The sequence below is a fragment of the Scyliorhinus torazame genome, unplaced genomic scaffold (assembly GCF_047496885.1).
Source record: "Scyliorhinus torazame isolate Kashiwa2021f unplaced genomic scaffold, sScyTor2.1 scaffold_302, whole genome shotgun sequence".
Taxonomy (NCBI): Eukaryota; Metazoa; Chordata; class Chondrichthyes; order Carcharhiniformes; family Scyliorhinidae; genus Scyliorhinus; species Scyliorhinus torazame.
This window is the reverse complement of record NW_027308029.1, coordinates 189,153-205,302: the sequence shown is the minus strand read 5'-3', so window position 1 is coordinate 205,302 and position 16,150 is coordinate 189,153. Positions and strand designations below refer to the sequence as shown.

Genomic DNA, 16,150 nt, shown 5'->3' with positions numbered 1-16,150 from the left:
AGGCAGCTTCTGTAGGTGTAACATTGACTTTAATAACCAAAGGAGTTCATGCACGTGCCCTAGCCCCTAAAACTCATCTGTGCCCTGCACCTGTGCCAACTTACTCAGTGTCTAATTGTTTGGCCTTACGGGCCCTTTGACTACGTCTACGTGGTTCCCCAGACGGTACAGCAGAACTGGAGGTGGACTCCTGTGATTCCTGCCCTCTGACACTGGATCCCTTTGGCGGCCGTTTCCTGGGGCGTCCTGGCCTAGATGGGCCAGGCTGCGGCCCGGGCGACTGGGATGGCGAGCTGCCAGCCTGTACTGCCCGTTGCCCACCCAATGCACCTGGGACGGAAGGGGGGGGGAGTCCGAGGTGTCGCGGTGTACCGGGACCTCCCCTACAGAGGGAGCCGGGACGGACCACACCACCTCCTCCTCCCTCGGGGTGCCCGATGGCCCCCAGGCCTCTACATGGGTGGGGGATGCGAACGGACTGGCCTTCCGACGCCCCCCCGACATCTGGCGCTGCCAGTCCTGGAGGCCCGTGCTGGTATCAACAGGGTTTGCAGCCATGGAGCCCAGGGGGTTGGCAAACCCTGTCTGTGACAGTGCGACGCCGGCTCGCACATGGCCACTGGCACCGATGCCCTCAGCGATGGCCTGCAGAGACTGGGCCATTGCCTGCAGAGACTGGGCCATGGCCTGCTGAGACTGGGCCATGGCCTGCAGAGACTGGGCTATGGCGTTGAGCGCCTCTGCCATCTGGCGCTGGCACTGGCATATGGCCTCCTGTGAGAGGGCAGCCATTTCCTGGGCCACAGACGCCGCCTGCACGGAAAGCCCCAGGCCTCGCAAACCGTTCCCCATGTCTGACACCGTCGCACCCATTGCCTCCACCGCGGACGCCACCCGTGCGGTGTCAGCTTGGGTGGCACGCATGACCGGCACCACTCCCAGCTCCTGGACGCGGGTGGACTCCTCCACCTGCGACTGCAGCCGCCGCAAGCCGCCCGTCACCCTCTTCGCTCGTCTCCGGGTTGGTGGTTGCATCGGATCTATGTGTGGGTGTGGTAACTCCAGGAACCCGGGATCCATCTGGGCGGCAGATGTTCGCTTGGGCTGGGCTGCCCTCCGACCGCCCGGCCCCTCTGCTGCTCCTACCTCCACCTGCTGTACCGGGACGGCTGTGTTGTGCGCACCAGTGAGTGTACCAGACGCCTCATCACTAAAGTGCCCAACCGAGGTGAGTGTTTCTGCGATGGTGGAGGGTGTTGGTGACAGCAGTGGCGTTGTGTCGTGCTCTTCGTCCCACTCTGAGTCCATGGCACTTTGGGGTGGGGGTTCGTCTCCACCCATCCACTCTGAGTCACTGTCCGGTATTTCGTCTTCCTGGGTAGTGCTGTCCCGGGTAGGGGTGTCCTGGGCAGTGCTGTCCCGGGTAGTGGTGTCCCGGGTAGTGGTGTCCCGGGTAGTGGTGTCCCGGGTAGTGGTGTCCCGGGTAGTGGTGTCCCGGGCAGTGGTGTCCCGGGCAGTGGTGTCCCGGGCAGTGGTGTCCCGGGTAGTGGTGTCCCGGGTAGTGGTGTCCCGGGTAGTGGTGTCCCGGGTAGTGGTGTCCCGGGTAGTGGTGTCCCGGGTAGTGGTGTCCCGGGTAGTGGTGTCCTGGGTAGTGGTGTCCTGGCTTGGATGTGACGGGGGCCTGTGGCTGCCCCCCTCGTCGCTGGGTGGTCGCTCCCGCACGTGACGGGGGTGTCGTCTCCCTGTTGCTCCAGGTTTCTCCGTCTCCCGTGGCATCCGAGGGGCATCCTGCGGGCGTCGCATGCTGGAGGGTGCGGGTCTATCCGTCTCCCGTGGTGTGCGAGGGGCATCCTGCGGGCCTCGCATGCTGGAGGGTGCGGGTCTCTCCGTCTCCCATCGTGTGCGAGGGGCATCCTGCGGGCGTCGCATGCTGGAGGGTCCGGGTCTCTCCGTCTCCCGTGGCCTCCGAGGGGCATCCTGCGGGCGGTCTGCATCTGCGGGGTTGGGTGCCTGGACGTTTGGTCCTGTGATACACAATGAAGCATGCATGGTTAGACATCAGGCAGTGATCAGGTGATATGGGGGAGGGGGATATAGGGGAGGGGGGATATGGGGACGGGCTGTCGGTGGCTCACTTGCTACTACGCCCCCGACCTCTGCATCAGCAACCTCCCGGTCGTCAGGTCCGCCAGCCAGTTCCAGGGCCCTTTCCTCGTGTACGGTCAGTGGCCTCTCATCAGCGGGGCCTCCTCCAGTCCTCACATGCTCCCTATTGTTGTGTGCGCGCTTATCCTGTGGTGGGGGGTGGTGGCAGGGGTAAAAGGCAACACTGTTAGGCAGGTATATGAATGCACACCATCGGTTGCGCGTGCATTGCAGAGGTTAAGGTTAGGGCTGGATTCACTTGGGGATATGGGGGAGGGGGGATATGGGGGAGGGGGATATGGGGGAGGGGGGATATGGGAGAGGGGGGATATGGGGGATATGGGGGAGGGGGGATATGGGGGAGGGGGGATATGGGGAATATGGGGGAGGGGGGATATGGGGGAGGGGGGATATGGGGAGGGGTAGGGGGATATGGGAGAGGGGGGATATGGGGGAGGGGGGATATGGGGAGGCTCACCCTGCCTGCTCTGACGAGGTCGTTCACCTTCTTGTGGCACTGGGTGCCTGTCCGTGGTGTCAGGGCCGCAGCGGTGACGGCCTCTGCCACTTCCCTCCACAGACGCCGGCTGTGGTGTGGGGCACCTCTGCGGCCGTGCCTGGGATACAGGGCGTCCCTCCTCTGCTCCACCGCGTCCAGGAGCGCCTCCACATCCCGTGACTCGAACCTCGGGGCTGAGCGACGGCCAGCCATCAAGTCGGGTGTTGCGGTCGGGTGTTCCGGTCGGGTGGGGGGGAGCAGCGCGGCCTTATGAGCCGTCACGCCGTGCGGCGCGTATGACGCTGCACGGCGTGAACCACTGCGCAAGCGCGGATCCCGTTCCGTCACTGCTAGCCCATTTCGGGCCGGAGACATTCGACCCATTTTTCCGACGTGACGCAAGTCGGATTTGCGCCGTTTTTTGCGCCGATCGACGGACTTTCCGCCGATAACGGAGAATTTTGCCCCAGATATGGAACTGTTAGCAAGGCAGCTGGTCAGAGGGGGATAATATAGGCAGGAATGCTATGGAAATCTCTGTCATTACTGGCACGCCATTTGTGGGCTGAGCCTAAACACACCTCCCCCTACCCCGATCACAACGCGCGAAAGCCATGCATGCGCACCTGACGACCTGGGCAGGAATTCTCTGGCTGTTCGCTGGCCGGGATTCTCTGGACCTGCCGGCAGCACATCCCCGCCTGCGGGTTTCCCGGAGGTGTAGGGTGGTTTCAATGGGAATTCCCATAGTCAGCGGGAGGAGGGAATCCCGAATGGCACACCGCCTCTGGCTGTCGGGATCGGAGAATCCAGCCCCTGATGTTCCCATTGCCACCAAAGTATCTAGCAAATCCAAAAGCTAGGATACGGCAGCAACTCTCTAGGACTGGAGTCAGTATTGAGAAGCTATTTAACATTTTGGATTGTGAACAGCCAATTATGTTGAACTGCAACGTGGAGTCATGCTGTTTAGGCCAACCTGTCAATCATGATGTTTATTCTTAATACAAGCAGTGGTCCTATTCCCAAGTGTCACCATGTTTCCAAAGCCTTTTCCTTCAACCACCCATTTAACTTGTTCTTAAATATTGAACATAGAACATAGAACATAGACAATACAGCACAGAACAGGCCCTTCGGCCCACGATGTTGTGCCGAACCTTTGTCCTAGATTATCATTGAATTTACAGTGCAGAAGGAGGCCATTCGGCCCTTTGAGTCTGCACCAGCTCTTGGAAAGAGCACCCTACCCAAACTCAACACCTCCACCCAACACCAAGGGCAATTTTGGACACGAAGGGCAATTTATCATGGCCAATCCACCTAACCTGCACATCTTTGGACTGTGGGAGGAAACCGGAGCACCCGGAGGAAACCCACGCAGACACGGGGAGAATGTGCAGACTCCGCACAGACAGTGATTCAAGCCGGAATCGAATCTGGGACCCTGGAGCTGTGAAGCAATTGTGCTATCCACAATGCTACCGTGCTGCCCTTAAGAACAAATAACTCTACACTATATCATTTTACCGTAATCCATGCACCTATCCAATAGCTGCTTGAAGGTCCCTAATGTTTCCGACTCAACTACTTCCACAGGCAGTGCATTCCATGCCTCCACTACTCTCTGGGTAAAGAACCTACCTCTGATATCCCTCCTATATCTTCCACCTTTCACCTTAAATTTATGTCCCCTTGTAATGGTGTGTTCCACCCGGGGAAAAAGTCTCTGTCTACTCTATCTATTCCCCTGATCATCTTATAAACCTCTATCAAGTCGCCCCTCATCCTTCTCCGTTCTAATGAGAAAAGGCCTAGCACCCTCAAACTTTCCTCGTAAGACCTACTCTCCATTCCAGGCAACACCCTGGTAAATCTCCTTTGCACCTTTTCCAAAGCTTCCACATCCTTCCTAAAATGAGGCGACGTGGAGTCATGCTGTTTAGGCCAACCTGTCAATCATTGACGTGGCCTCTTGTTCAATCGCTACCTCCAGTAGTCCATTCCAACGTCACAGTTCAATATAATCAAAGGTTTCTCCTGCCTCGCCTCTGTATCACTTACATTTAATTTCCTGTTCTTTCCAACCAGTTTAGAATCCAGTTTGCTAAATCCCATTCAATTCTGTACCCCTTAATTTTTTCCGATAATCCTTTATACGCTATCTTGCCAAAAGTTTTCTGTGAGTCCATATAAACCATATCCATTGCATTTCCATGTTCACCATTTGTGACCTATTCAAAAAATTCCATCAGATTTGCCAAGCAGTATCTTCATTTATGAATTCTGAGTTTGCTGCTTCTAATTATTTCTTTATCTGAACAAGCTCACTGTGGCTTTCATTTGATGCAGTCGCTGCTGGTAAATGGTTGATAGTTCAAAGTATGAGTTGAGGGTGTCTCTGTTTGAATTAGAACTTCACTGGTTCAGTGACACCATCCAGCACATTTATCAACTTCAGATCATCCATGAGAAAACAAAATGCTGCAGATGCTAGAAATCTGAAATAAATTAAAAAATGCTGGAAAAACCCAGCAGGTCCTGCAGCATCTGTGGAGAGGGAAAGGAGTTAACGTTTTGAGTCCATATGGATGACTCTTCCTTTGAGTTAAAGAGAGGGAGAAATGACTTTTTACTGTTTCAGAGGGTTGGAGCAGGTGAAGTAGAATAGACAGTCAGGGATAGGTGAGAGCTCAGGAGCGATTTGACAAAAATGTCATGGACACACGACAAAGGGATTGTGCTATTCTGCTACCTTGACTTTATGTCCCCATTAGCACCTTCTTTAGTCTTTAACACTACCATTAACACTCCTTTGTCTTGTGCCCATGACATCTTTGTCCGATCTCTCCTGAGCTCCCACCTCTCCTTGACCTTCCCCGCTTAAACAGTAGAACATTTATCACGTTTCTCCATATCTTTGGCTCAGAGGAAGACCCATGCAGACTCAAAACGTTAACTCGGTTTTTCTCTCCACAGATCCTGCCAGTCTTGTTGAGGTTTTCCAGTATTTTCTGGGGGGTTTTCCTCAGCCAGTCCATATCTGATATTGGCTTTTAGACTGGGTTTATGTCCATAACAGAGGCTTCATTACCATAATGCTTCCTATTTATTGGTGTTAATGATGACATTTCTGTACTATTCCTTCCTGTTCAGAAGGTTCAGTTTGGTGCCTTTTAAAAACTCACCATGCAGCTTTCAATGCAAAATGTGAACAAATGAATGTACTCTTTGTGGAGCGAAATTTATTTATTCTGTACCTTTTTGAACAGGTCTGCCAACAGACACTTTGCAAGGACACAGGGACCGATTCTATGATGAGTTTCACAGGTAACAATGAATAGCTCGTCCGCATTGATGACCAGTATAATGAATCAGGAGACTGTAATGGAGAGTTCCTCCAGAAACCGTGGTTCACAACAGACCATTAATTGGCCACGGTTTTCACAGCTGGCTGGATAAGTGTGGCAATAGTAAATGGCCTTCAATTTGCAGCGTTTATATTTCACAGATACTAGGCTTTTATAAATATGACCGAATAAGCAGCAGAGAGGGAAAGGATGTGCAGGATCTTCAAACATGTGCATGTGTTGAAATATATTAAAGATTATGAGTACCTATTATTTACAATGCAGACATAGTGGTATGAAGGCTATACTCAAAAGCTTTGAATATTTTACATTGCCCTAGTATTGTGCGAAGTGATGACTACCAAGATCAGCAACTTGATACTTGATTGTCATCTTATGGTGTAGCCGGGTCCACCTTTAGTCCATATAAATGATGTGGACTTGAGTGTAAACGAACACAGTCCTGAAATTTGGAAAATGGTGTGGAGAAGGGCCCTCAGGCGGATCTAGGACAGCAAAATGGGCAAACAGATGGAAAATAGATTTTATTGTGGATATGTGTGAGGTATTACATTATGTGGAGATGCCGGTGTTGGACTGGGATAGGCACAGTAAGAAGTCTTACAACACCAGGTTAAAGTCCAACAGTGAGTTCTCCCAGTGAGCCAGAGAAGACACAGCCAGGGTGAGACAGAACCAAGAGTGAGTTTGGGAATTTGAATCTAGGTGGGAATTCGAAGTTGGGTGGGGAGGCTTTTTATCCCTGGTAAGTGACTGATAAGTAGTGTTTCTGTTTTCTTTTTCTTTTCGTTGGTATATTTATTATTTTTTTTCTTCGTTGTTTATTTATTTATTTATTTTTTGGGGAAATTGTAATTGTTGAAGTTAACCGAAGGTTTAAGACATAGCAGGAGATCGCAGACCATGTCATGCTCCTCGTGTGCGATGTGGGAGCTCAGGGACACATCCACTGTCCCTGGCTCCTTCACGGGCAAGAAGTGTGTCCAGTTGCAGCTCCTGTTAGACCGCTTGACGGCTCTGGAGCTGCGGATGGACTCACTTTGGAGCATCCGCGATGCTGAGGACGTCGTGGATAGCACGTTTAGCGAGTTGGTCACACCGCAGGTGAAAGGTACTGAGGGAGATAGAAAATGGGTGACCAAAAGACAGAGCAAGAGTAGGAAGGCAGTGCAGGTGTCCTCTGCGGTCATCTCCCTGCAAAACAGTTATACCGCTTTGGATACTGATGAGGGAGATGGCTCACCAGGGGAAGGCAGCAGCCGCCAGGTTCATGGCACTGTGGCTGGCTCTGCTGCGCAGCTGGGCAGGAAGAAGAATGGCAGGGCTATAGTGATAGGGGACTCAATTGTAAGGGGAATAGACAGGCGGTTCTGCGGGCGCAATCGAGACTCCAGGATGGTATGTTGCCTCCCTGGTGCAAGGGTCAAGGATGTCTCGGAGCGGCTGCAGGACATTCTGGGGGGGGAGGGTGAACAGCCAGCTGTCGTGGTGCACATAGGCACCAACGATATAGGTAAAAAACGGGACGAGGTCCTACAAGCTGAATTCAGGGAGTTAGGAGTTAAACTAAAAAGTAGGACCTCAAAGGTAGTAATCTCAGGATTGCTACCAGTGCCCCGAGCTAGTCAGAGTAGGAATGTCAGGATAGATAGGATGAATGCGTGGCTCGAGAGATGGTGCAAGAGGGTGGGATTTAAATTCCTGGGGCATGGGAACCAGTTCTGGGGGAGATGGGACCAGTACAAATCAGACGGTCTGCACCTGGGTACGACTGGAACCGATGTCCTGGGGGGGGGGGGGGGGTTTGCTAGAGCTGTTGGGGAGAGTTTAAACTAATGTGGCAGGGGGATGGGAACCGATGCTGGAAGTTGGAAGGTACTAAAACAGGGACAGAAACAAAAGGCAGTAAGTGGGAAAGTGTAAGGCAGAGAAGCCATAGTCAAAAATCAAAAAGGTGACAGTACAAGGTACAGTGGCTGAGGGGAGCTCAGTGAATAGGCCCAGTAATACTAAAAGGAATAAAACGGGAAGTGAAAACATTAATGGTAAGCGACGCAGCAGGTTGTTACATGGAGATTATCGGTTCAACAACAAGGAAAATTAGGAGAAAGGTTAAGAGGAAATATAACTGAGGAGAGGTTACTGATCGAGGTGTTAAGATTCAGAACAGAGTTATAAAAGCCAACATAAGTGTACTTGACCTGATGCTCGTAGTATTCGGAATAAGGTAAATGAGTTGATGGCGCAAAGCATTGTGAATGACTATGATTTAGTGGCCATTACTGAAACATGGTTAAAGGATGGTCACGACTGGGAGTTAAATATCCAAGGGTATCAAACTATTCGGAAGGACAGAGTGGATGGTAAGGGAGGTGGTGTAGCTCTGTTATTTAAGGGTGACATCCGGGCAACAGTAAGGGATGACATCGGTGCTATGGAGGATAAGGTTGAATCCATTTGGGTGGAAATCAGGAATAGTAAGGCGAAAAAGTCACTGATAGGAGTAGTCTATCGCCCACCAAATAGTAACATTATGGTGGGGCAGGCAATAAACAAAGAAATAACTGATGCATGTAGAAATGGTACAGCAGTTATCATGGGGGATTTTAATCTACATGTCGATTGGTTTAACCAGGTCGGTCAAGGCAGCCTTGAGGAGGAGTTTATAGAATGTATCCGCGATAGTTTCCTTGGAACAGTATGTAATGGAACCTACAAGGGAACAAGCGGTCCTAGATCTGGTCCTGTGTAATGAGACAGGATTGATTAATGATCTCCTAGTTAGGGATCCTCTCGGAAGGAGCGATCAGAATATGGTGGAATTTAAAATACAGATCAAGGGTGAGAAGGTAAAATCAAACACTAGTGTTTTGTGCTTAAACAAAGGAGATTACAATGGGATGAGAGAAGAACTAGCTAAGGTAGACTGGGAGCAAAGACTTTATGGCGAAACAGTTGAGGAACAGTGGAGAACCTTCCAAGCGATTTTTCACAGTGCTCAGCAAAGGTTTATACCAACAAAAAGGAAGGACGGTAGAAAGAGGGAAAATCGACCGTGGCTATCTAAGGAAATAAGGGAGATTATCAAATTGAAGGAAAAAGAATACAAAGTAGCAAAGATTAGTGGGAGACTAGAGGACTGGGAAATCTTTATGGGGCAACAGAAAGCTACTAAAAAAGCAATAAAGAAGAGTAAGATAGATTATGAGAGTAAACTTGCTCAGAATATAAAAACAGATAGTAAAAGTCTCTACAAATACATAAAACAAAAAAGAGTGGCTAAGGTAAATATTGGTCCTTTAGAGGATGAGAAGGGAGATTTCATAATGGGAGATGAGGAAATGGCTGAGGAACTGAACAGGTTTTTTGGGTCGGTCTTCACAGTGGAAGACACAAATAACATGCCAGTGACTGATGGAAATGAGGCTATGACAGGTGAGGACCTTGAGAGGATTGTTATCAACAAGGAGGTAGTGATGGGCAAGCTAATGGGGCTAAAGGTAGACAAGTCTCCTGGCCCTGATGGAATGCATACCAGAGTGCTAAAAGAGATGGCTAGGGAAATTGCAAATGCACTAGTGATAATTTACCAAAATTCACTCGACTCTGGGGTGGTCCCGGCGGATTGGAAATTAGCAAACATGACACCACTGTTTAAAAAAGGAGGTAGGCAGAAAGTGGGTAATTATAGGCCAGTGAGCTTAACTGCAGTAGTAGGGAAAATGCTGGAATCTATCATCAAGGAAGAAATAGCGAGGCATCTGGATAGAAATTGTCCCATTGGGCAGACGCAGCATGGGTTCATAAAGGGAAGGTCGTGCTTAACTAATTTAGTGGAATTTTTTGAGAACATTACCAGTGCCATAGATAACGGGGAGCCAATGGATGTGGTATATCTGGATTTCCATAAAGCCTTTGACAAGGTGCCACACAAAAGGTTGCTGCATAAGATAAAGATGCATGGCATTAAGGGGAAAGTAGTAGCATGGATAGAGGATTGATTAATTAATAGAAAGCAAAGAGTGGGGATTAATGGGTGTTTCTCTGGTTGGCAATCAGTAGCTAGTGGTGTCACTCAGGGATCAGTGTTGGGCCCACAATTGTTCACAATTTACATAGATGATTTGGAGTTGGGGACCAAGGGCAATGTGTCCAAGTTTGCAGACGACACTAAGATAAGTGGTAAAGCAAAAAGTGCAGAGGATACTGGAAGTCTGCAGAGGGATTTGGATAGGCTAAGTGAATGGGCTACGGTCTGGCAGATGGAATACAATGTTGACAAATGTGAGGTTATCCATTTTGGTAGGAATAACAGCAAAAGGGATTATTATTTCAATGATAAAATATTAAAACATGCTGCTGTGCAGAGAGACCTGGGTGTGCTAGTGCATGAGTCACAAAAAGTTGGTTTACAGGTGATTAAGAAGGCAAATGGAATTTTGCCCTTCATTGCTAGAGGAATGGAGTTTAAGACTAGGGAGGTTATGCTGCAATTGTATAAGGTGTTAGTGAGGCCACACCTGGAGTAATGTTGACAAATGTGAGGTTATCCATTTTGGTAAGAACAACGGCAAAAGGGATTATTATTTAAATGATAAAAAATTAAAACATGCTGCTGTGCAGAGAGATCTGGGTGTGCTAGTGCATGAGTCGCAGAAAGTTGGTTTTCAGGTGCAACAGGTGATTAAGAAGGCAAATGGAATTTTGTCCTTCATTGCTAGAGGGATGGAGTTTAAGACTAGGGAGGTTATGCTGCAATTGTATAAGGTGTTAGTGAGGCCACACCTGGAGTATTGTGTTCAGTTTTGGTCTCCTTACTTGAGAAAGGACGTACTGGCACTGGAGGGTGTGCAGAGGAGATTCACTAGGTTAATCCCAGAGCTGAAGGGGTTGGATTACGAGGAGTGGTTGAGTAGACTGGGACTGTACTCATTGGAATTTAGAAGGATGAGGGGGGATCTTATAGAAACATATAAAATTATGAAGGGAATAGATAGGATAGATGTGGGCAGGTTGTTTCCACTGGCGGGTTAAAGCAGAACTAGGGGGCATAGTCTCAAAATAAGGGGAAGTAGATTTAGGACTGAGTTTAGGAGGAACATCTTCACCCAAAGGGTTGTGAATCTATGGAATTCCTTGCCCAGTGAAGCAGTAGAGGCTCCTTTATTAAATATTTTTAAGATAAAGATAGATAGTTTTTTGAAGAATAAAGGGGTTAAGGGTTATGGTGTTCGGGCCGGAAAGTGGAGCTGAGTCCACAAAAGATCAGCCATGATCTCATTGAATGGTGGAGCAGGCTCGAGGGGCCAGATGGCCTACTCCTGCTCCTAGTTCTTATGTTCTTATGTTAACAGGTTTATTTGGAATCACTAGATTTTGGAGCTCAGCTCCTTTGAAGGCATTAAATTATAATGCACCAAATAAAGTAATACATTTTCTGTATTTATTATCATATCACAGAATGCCTCTTTTTTTAATTGAGCCTGTTTTTTAAAAATTTTGTTACAGCCTAAAGAGTTTCTTTAGCCGATCCCGTGACATGTTATATTTCAAGCGGTTAATCCAGATTCCAAAATTGCCCGAGGTATGGAACCTTCTTGTAAAGATAGAAGGATAATGAGGTCTTAATTTGTTTAGTTTGGCTTCTTGTAAGCTACTGACTTATGTTATACTTGCTAAAAGACGACTGCAATTCTCTCCATTTACAACTTACTACTTGCAATAACTTTTGATCCACTTAAATCCTAAAGATGGTGAAATCTACTCGCACCCTTTTAATCACAGGATAAATGTGTGAACAGATCTCTTCATCCTCATGTTTAATTTTTTTTCATTTTCTCCTGCACAAACTACAGTTTATCAGATGAGACCTTAAATTGATTGAGCCTCCACCTGTCCCCTCCGGTGATGTAAAAGACCCCCTGACACAAGTTTGAAAAAGAGCAGGGGAGTCTTCTCAGTCTCCTGGCCAATATTATCCCACAATCACCATCACAGATCATCTGGCCCTTATATTACTGTTTATGGAAACTTGTTGTGTGCAAATTGAGTCCCATGTTCCATATATTGTAACGATGACTACATTTCAAAAGTGCTTAATTGACTGTGTGGGATGTCATGAGGTTGTGAAAGGCGTTATAGAAATGCAAGTCTTTATTTTTATAGTCGGTTTAGGATCCTCGGTCTGAATTTTAGACTTGCCCATCTAGGCCCCCCACCCCATTTTGATGAGGCAGTCAACTGTGCAGTGGTTCCTACCATTTAAAGGAACAAGGCACCATTTAAATAACATTTCACGGCACCGCAAAACATTTTTGAACCGTATGTTTCACCCTTTACAGAGTCCCCCAAATTTTTTGCGAGCCTCTGCTCTGGCAGAGCATGTGAAACCAGTGGTGATTATTCCTGATGAGGCCCCAGCTGATGATATTGAGGAACCAGAAAGTCTCATAGAGGTTTCCGCAGCTCCAGTGACTGAATCTCCGGTAAGTGGTAGTTTTTCCTGATGGGGTTCTTTGTGCTGTCTAGTAAGCTGGGAGTTGTTTACAGTAAATTTAAGTTGAATGTAAAATTAAATGAAAATCCCAGCAAGAGAGTGGTTTTAAAATAGGGCGGATGAGGCAGGAGCAGAAGAGACTTGGCTGGAAGATGTCTTCAGACATGAAGATAGTGATTAAGATGGTTTTAGCTCAATAGTGAAGGGATACCAATCAGATAAGAACTCCAGGTACGAGGAATTCCTCCCCTTTCCAATGTAAACAGTTTTATATTGTTTGGAGCAACATAATTTTAAAGTTGTTACGACAGGGGATTTGAAGTAACCCATTAGAGGTATATTCTGCCAGAGCTGGGTGGTATTGGAGTCATGGTATTCACCTTGCCAATACAGCATTTGTGCTGCACACCATTGTAACTGGCACCATTGTGAACAACATAGGAGGTTGCCGTTTGGCTTGATAAGGGGCCCCCATTAAAATGTGGAAGTCAGTATTGTCGTGACATGATTTTAACTGTAGGCAGCACATGTTGCACACATTATTGACTGTGCCTACAGACTCTGCTGCAACATGGGTTCAGGGCGGAACAGGCCCAGCAATGTCAAAAATGTGCCTTTTTGCAGGTTTTTGTCACCTCACTGCCTCAGCTTATCTGCTGCTGAAATTCTCATCCCTGACCATGTTAACTCTCGGCCCGATTATTCCATCGTGACATACATTGGGCACCGTCTGACAGTGATCAGCTTTGAAGTCCATTTCCTTGTTTTCAAATCCCTCCATGGCCTCGCCTCGTCCGTCCTATCTTTGTAACTTCTCCCAGCTTTAAAACTCTCTGAAATAGCTATGCCCCCCCCCCCCCCCCCCAGAATTCTGGTTTCTTGTGCATTCCTGATTTTAATCACTCCACTATTGATGGCCATGCTTTCAACTGGCAAGGTCCTAATCTTTGGAATCCCCTTCCTTTCCCCTTTTAGGCGCCCCTTTAAACCCAAGTCTTTGACAAAACTTCTGGTGAGATTCCAAAGTGAAAAATTAGGTTTCGTGGTTAAAATGGCCCCAACCTCTCGCCCTCGCTGCCCAGTGAGCCCATTGCCACACCCCATATGCTGCCCTCTTGCCACAGGTTAGTATAGGGCTCTTGTTTCTAAGCTGTTGCTTATTTGTTGATGAGCTTTACAAGCAAAGAGGCAGCTTTTAAGAATGTGAGAAATCTCTTGTGTTTTGAAATACTTTAACCACACGATTCATTGATTAATTTATTTTCTTCTAGAACTTGGTGGATGTGGACATATTCGATGCGACCTTTGGTCCCCCAACTAACAATGGCTTTGTGAAAGACGATAGGTAAGGCAGCTGAGCTTTGAAAATTACTGATTTATTGAACAATGTTGTTGGGGTTAAATTTTAGGGAATTATTTGTGCATTCTTCATGCAGAGATCTTCAGATTGATAACCTGAAGAAAGAGGTGGAGCTGCTGAAAGCTGAGATAGAAAGAGTGAAGTCTGAGGTAAGCTTTAATCCTGAACCAAAGAAACTATTAATAAAAAGGAAGCCTGCAGGAGATTGCCATTCCAGTTTTTTGTGCTTCTATGCTAGGTTGTCATTTTATTAGCCTTTGCACCATGTCCAGTTAATACCACCATTTTAATACGTTTACTTTTAGACTAAACTTTCATTGCAAGATGTCACAGTTGGTCAAATGCTGCCTGGACGTCAAGGACAGTCGCCCTCGCCTCACATCACCTCACTTCTAGCATTCAGCTTTTTTTGTCTATATATGGACCAAGGCTGTCATTTTTGTAAATATAAATTTAGAGTACCAATTTATTTTTCCCAATTATAGGGCAATTTAGCGTGGCCAATCCACCTTCCCTGCGCATCTTTGGGTTGTGGGGGTGAGATGCACACAAACATGGGGAGAATGTGCAAAGTCCACACGGACAGAAACCCGGGACTGAGATCGAACCTGGGTCCTCAGCTACCCACTGCGCCACCGCGCCATGCCGGACCAAGGCTGTAATGAGGTTACAAGCTGAGTGACCCTGGCGGAACCCAAACTGAGCATCAGTGAGAAATTTATTGCTGAGTAAGTGCTGCTTAATAGCTCTGTCAACCATACCTTCTGTCACCCCAATGTGGCTTATCAGATAACACAAAACCTGTAGACCCAGGCTGAACGGGAAACTGCCTGATAGATTGCAGTGGTGCAATTAGGTAGTCATTGTAAAGAAAGGAATGTCAAGCACTTTGTTTTTTAATACCGATTAGACAGCCAAAAGAGATTAATCTCTTTGTTTAAGTTTTGATATTTTCAACAACTACATTTTCCATTAGTCTTCCAATATCTTTTTGCCAGGCTCAGAAATACATTGCACAACTGAAATCCCAGATTAATACCTTAGAGACGGAGCTGGAGGAAACACGTAAACTGAAGCAGAAGGCGCTACTCGACAATGAAGAACTGCGGGATGAGCTGGAGAATCTGCGGAAACAGAAGGGCGATACAGATAAAACACAGTTTTTGTTGATTGAGGCCGAGAGTGAGTTATATTCTTGCCATATTCATTACAGTATGGTCTCTGATTGCTCTAGAAAGATGCTGATTCAAAGGGTGTAACATTCAGCTCGGTGCCAGTTTCTGGAAAACCCCTTGCTTTATTGTCCTATGTAGTGACAACCCAGCTCCCACCTCCAGCCTGTTCCAAGGTCTAACTTTTCCCTACATTTTGTTTTCTGCTGTCCATAGCTAGCCTGAATTCTCTCACGGCTTGGAGGTTGTTGCAGTTCTAATTTAAGGACCAGGCAGCATGGTGGCGCAGTGGGTTAGCACTGCGGCCTCATGGCGCTGAGGTCCCAGGTTCGATCCCGGCTCTGGGTCACTGTCCGTGTGGAGTTTGCACGTTCTTCCCGTGTTTGCGTGGGTTTCACCCCCACAACCCAAATGTGTGCAGAATAGGTGGATTGGCCACGCCCAAATTGCCCCTTAATTGGAAAAAATGAATTGGGTACTCTAAATTTTTTTTTTTTAATGAGGTTCAGGCGGAATCGGTGGACAATCTTGAGTTTATTAAAAAATTTATTTTAGTTGGAAGGTTTTGGTAGCCTTTTCTAACCTAATCTTGTTGAGGCCTTCCTTGCCCCTGTTCTTCAGTTCAAGAGTGGTACTGAGTAAATGCATAGACAAATGCCAGCCACTATCTAAAACGGGAATCTCCAGACCAGATTTATTGATGATTGTATGTGTTTCTGTTTGTCAATCACTCCTCTTGTTCTTATCAGTGCTGCCAGCAGCAAAGCTGGACAAATAGCGCTCATTCCAGTCCTTTTGTACCTGGTAAGGATGGACGGAGATTGGACAGTTCCACCATTGCCCCTGGTTAATGTATTCAAAGTGTATGCAAAGAATTTCTTGGTTTGTTTATTGAGACAAGCTATAGCACTGGAATTGATTGGGGGATTGTTTTTTTTTTGTAATCTATTCCATACTCAGCCAATGTACATATCACTAAAATCTCACACATGAACTGGAGCTATTTCAGAGTTCAGTTTTCACCCCATGAACATAAACAATCAAGAGGTTCTTCTGAAAAATCACTTAAAAGCTAACTTAAATAAAAATGACCAAACCCCTTTGACT

General features: G+C 47.4%; 1 protein-coding gene across 1 annotated transcript in view; it reads left to right on the top strand.

The window, feature by feature from the left end:
• Window positions 1-16,150, top strand: part of LOC140406136 (huntingtin-interacting protein 1-related protein-like) — a gene marked incomplete at its 5' end in the record, with an annotated part of 74,321 nt that overhangs the window by 14,922 nt on the left and 43,249 nt on the right. Inside the window, 6 exons of the mRNA XM_072494279.1 lie at window positions 5,917-5,974; window positions 11,524-11,599; window positions 12,357-12,500; window positions 13,783-13,856; window positions 13,948-14,020; window positions 14,870-15,053. Of these exons, the coding sequence (XP_072350380.1) occupies window positions 5,917-5,974; window positions 11,524-11,599; window positions 12,357-12,500; window positions 13,783-13,856; window positions 13,948-14,020; window positions 14,870-15,053 (609 nt within the window). The remainder of the gene's footprint in view (window positions 1-5,916; window positions 5,975-11,523; window positions 11,600-12,356; window positions 12,501-13,782; window positions 13,857-13,947; window positions 14,021-14,869; window positions 15,054-16,150) is intronic.